Below are 4,443 nucleotides of genomic sequence, written 5' to 3'. Positions count from 1 at the left end.
ACTGCCAGTTCTCTTCCTACCCTCCCAAGAACAGAGACAGAGCCCAGGTGTCCTGGGTCCTAGCCATGTCCCTGCTAGCCAGCCCCCTATATGCAAGTCAGAATTGTGCAGGCAAGAAATGGCATTAACCCTTAACATGCAACTGCTCACAGCACATTCGCTCTTCAACATCGCTTAACATTCCACAGCTTTAGTATGATCTAAGTTAGTTCTCAACCCTTTTTAGCCTCAAGCCACCCCTTGTTAGACTTCAGGCACCCCTCAGAAAATGTCAGCTCTTAGATTTCACTCTGTTTTATTACTGAAAAACACTAAAGCAGTGGTTCTCAACCTTTTTAGATTCAAAGCTCTTCTTGATAAACCAAAAGCACCCCTCACTAAAATCAAAGCACCCCTCAGAAAATGTCAGGTCTTAGTTTTCACTTTATTTTTGACTACAGAAAAATAAGGCTAAGAACAGTCAACTGGTTTAATATGACACTGATTGGTCTGGGATATGACACACATGGATTGTTTTCACACAAGGCTTTAAATGTCAATTTCCCCAAAATAGCTACAATGTTTCCAAAACAAAGTGTTAATTTGTAGCATTCACAGGTACTTAATGTTCTTCATCTGTAAAGTCTGGGGTTTGCCACAAGATAAAACACTGTAATTTGAACAAAGCTGGTTGTCTGTTTTTAGCATAACAGAGCAATTCTTCTGTAGCAAAGAACTCAGACAACAGCAGGTCAGAATGGTTTGAATGCATTTTTGACATTTGTGAAGGGTGCCTTGGCCCTAGTGAGGGGTGCCTTCAATTTATTAAGGGGAGCTTTGAGTCTAACACTTTGTGTGGTACACCATGGCACCCAGGTTGAGACTCACCCATCTAAGTATAACGTTTGATTTCACCCTTTCTTATTTTTCACCCTTTACATATTGTTTATATCAACTGTAATTTACTAAATAGTTTAGCAGTATGTGGAAAACTTTAAGTGACTTTAGTCAGCTGATATCTAAATATTTTAAGAATCTTTATTCATTCTTTTTATTTCCTCTAACTTTTCATGATTGTTAGCACTAACTGCAGATTGACACTCACTGATGAGTTAATAAACTATAGATTTTAATGGGTGCAGCAGATGTTTCTAATTTTGTTTCACTGGGAATGTTTTGGATTCTGTTTTTCTCATTCCCAGGAACGAAATCCCAATTTTAGCCAAGTGCTGTTGATTCAACTCTAAATAACAAGATTTAAATAAGTCTCCATCCCCACAAGGCTCATAAGGTTCACAGTTCCAAGCATTTACAGGCGCCCAATGTTTGGATGCTTATCCAGACCTCTTTGACCTGTAAAAATGAAGGAAGAAAAACTCATGAGACTGGGCTAGCAGTAGATTTATGGCATTTCCTGCAACTGGCTGGCATGGAACTACCAATTTTCTCACAGTATTCTGGTACTGCCAAGTCATGTCCTGGATGAAACATGGCAATACAGAAGGATGAGAGAAAAGCAAAGGGCTAATTTTTTTTCCAACAACAACAAAAGAGAAATTTGATTTTGAGTCAGCTAACTTAGATTTAGCAAAATTATATTTAGCTAACTTAGATTTAGATGGTCTTAGCAAAGCAGGCCAGCTAACTTAGATTTCCTTGTCCATTTTATATTTGCTTAAGATGGACTTCAGGTTTTCCAGGATGAGGATCTGAAAAAGAGAGGGAGAAAGAGAGGGACTGCAAAATACCATCTGGGAAACTGTTAAGCAGGAAAAGTCTAAATCACCCCACACCAGTGATCTCCAAACTTTTCAAGTAGCAGATCATCTCTGGCATTTTAAAAGCAACCCAAGATCCACTGTGTGTTGCTGTCCCTCCCTCCTCCCCCCCCCAGCCTAGCAGGTAAGTCTGTGGGGAGGGAAGGAGGGGGGCAGATTGAGGCAGAGAGAGAGAAAATTATTTGGGCACGCACCACCCCAGCAGGTAAGTCCCACCAGCCAAGGTCCCACTCAGCTTATTCCTGCTCCTGCCTCTGTGTCACTGTCCCTCACCGCAGGGGCCTCAATCTAGCCCCCACCCTTTCCCTCCCCTATGAACTGACCTGCTGGGCTGGGGGGTGCACGTGAATGCATGCAGACACTCAGCCCCCCACCCCAACCTCAGACCTACTTCAAGAGGCTCCAAGATCTACTGGTGGATCAAGATCCACTGGTTGGTGACCACTGCCCTACACCAAGACTTTGCAGCCTTGGTTTATCAACTGTTCAATCAGTCACTTTCATTCTGGGAAATATCTTTCATCCACAGTGCCTCATGTTCTGAATATCCATTCCCTAGAATACAGTACAAAACATTGTACCTGATATATTTCAGGGAAGAGTAAGGGGATTCATTTTATTTATTTATTTATTCATTTGATTAATATGCCATGCTTCCCAACAAGGTACAGGGCAGCTTACAGTACAAAAACAGAATAACTTAAAAACAGGAGAGTGACAAGAGAACCAAAATAACTTAACAAGGTACTAGAAAATCTCCTAAACATGCCATCTTAGTTTTGTTTGGTGCATGCTTACCCACATGCAAAGGTCTTACAGTGCTTCTGACAGATTTTCGGGCTTTGGCTGTGGCAGACTTTAAAAGGGAGGGAGTTCCAGAGCTGAGGACTGCAGAGAATGACTTCAGCATGTTTTCACCAACCAGACCTGGTTTCATAATGGTACTTATAGGACATTGCTCTTGTCTGACCTTATGGATCATGATGGCACATAAAGATGTCATAAATAGGTTTAGTTTCTCTATGGCACATTGTTTCACCTATATTCTCCTCTATCCTCACATATTTCTGACGTCCCAAATTATGGTCAAAATGCAAAATTTACAGGATTATGTTCCACAGTTCTCTCTCCTGGTTATCTTTTAGAACTCTAACAACACAGAGGAAACCCTAAAGTTTATTAATTTTCTGCAACAATAATTCTGTATGGGGGAATGAAGTAGAATGAAGTAAGGAATTTAAATGGTTTTAGAGGGGATAAAATTACTTCTAATTCTCATGCATCTTATAATTATGTCTGCAGAGCAAATACCAGGGAGTGAGAAGGGCTATTTAAGCTAAACAGTATCAGCACAAGATCAAACATTGAAAACCTAGCTATGAACAAATTTAAATTAGAATTTAGAAGCAAGTTTCTAACAAGCAGAGGAGTTAAGTTTTGGAATGATCTTCCAAACAAAGTAGTGGCAAATCTGAGTCGCTTGCAGGTTTATGCAAAGGGAATATGATGGGACAGGTGATCTTGGATCAATAATCTATATATAATCCATACATTGTGTGGATTCTAGTATAGTATATCTTATCATTGTGTTAGGAGTGAAAGGTACCTACCTGGAGGTGCCTGGTAATCCCAGGCTTTTACTGTCACCTGCATGTTCCAAGAAGAAATTTGTTCATTCCTGGGTGCTTTATTGGGTTGGGCACAGGGGAGGGTGTTTTTCTTTCTCTAAACATGTGAACATTGGCCACTCCCACTGGAGTGGGAGTTTTGACTCGGGTGCTTCTGCCAGTATTTGAAAACATATCAGGTACCTGGCTGGACAATCCTGCTGTTCCATTCAGGGTCAAGCCAATAGCCAGATCAGGAAGGAATTTTTCCCCAGGTCAAATTAGCAAGGACTGCAGGGGTTTTCACCCTCCTTTGTAATGCAGGGCACATATTAATGTAATAGCTTCTCTTCCACTATAGAGGCAGGCTAGTGGGTGCACACTTATCTTCCTTGCCTCCCCCCCCACCTGTGGCACTCTAGGGTATCTGGGTGCTTGTTTTCATAACCTGCTTTGTTACTGTCGTGGGTGTAAGGGGCTGGAGTGGCAGTTTTTAGATCACTGGAAAAACGGTTGCACAAATGATGGTCTACTCAACATCCCCAAAGCCCCATTTAATTCCCATGGATTCTCTTTCTATTCTTCTTATCCAAGATTTTTATATATCAACAGCAAAGAATGTAAATGTCAGGAGTATTGGTACAAATATATAAACAGACTAAACTGAGCCAATATTCTTGTTCTGTTTTACATAGCCAGCAAAGACTGCTATTTTGTCACCGAATGATCCCAGAGTTGGAAACCCAGGCTACTGTAAGTAACCAACAGAATTCCTCATCTAACTATCACCAATAATGCCTGACTCTCCTCTGAATGACTTTACATGGACCATAACATTTCACCCATTAAATCAATAAATGTTCCGTTCTCCCTGAACAGTAGAAGCCAAAAATGACAAGTAAAGACACAGGCTGTCAATACTGCATGGAATCCCTTCATGGAAGGAAGTTTGCGCTGAAAGAAGAGAATGCTTACTGTGTTACATGTTACGACAGCCTTTTTGCCAACTCCTGCGAAGAGTGCAAGATGCCTATTAAATGTGATTCCAAGGTAAACATTTTGTTTGGTCCTATCCTTCT

The 4,443-nt window shown here is 41.0% G+C and overlaps 1 protein-coding gene across 3 annotated transcripts in view; it reads left to right on the top strand.

Moving 5' to 3' along the window:
- Nucleotides 1–4,443, top strand: part of FHL5 (four and a half LIM domains 5) — a 55,465-nt gene that overhangs the window by 19,766 nt on the left and 31,256 nt on the right. The window contains exons 1-2 of one of the 3 annotated variants that reach the window (XM_019520191.1): nucleotides 2,169–4,117; nucleotides 4,244–4,414. In XM_019520191.1, the coding sequence (XP_019375736.1) occupies nucleotides 4,256–4,414 (159 nt within the window). In that variant the 5' untranslated portion in view covers nucleotides 2,169–4,117; nucleotides 4,244–4,255. Of the gene's footprint in view, nucleotides 1–2,168; nucleotides 4,415–4,443 lie in introns of those variants that run through there. The other 2 variants (XM_019520190.1, XM_019520189.1) reach the window with 2 other exon arrangements.

This window comes from Gavialis gangeticus, unplaced genomic scaffold, assembly GCF_001723915.1.
Source record: "Gavialis gangeticus isolate Ggan-Ray unplaced genomic scaffold, GavGan_comp1, whole genome shotgun sequence".
In the NCBI taxonomy this organism is placed as follows: Eukaryota; Metazoa; Chordata; order Crocodylia; family Gavialidae; genus Gavialis; species Gavialis gangeticus.
This window is presented reverse-complemented; position numbering and strand designations above follow the sequence as displayed.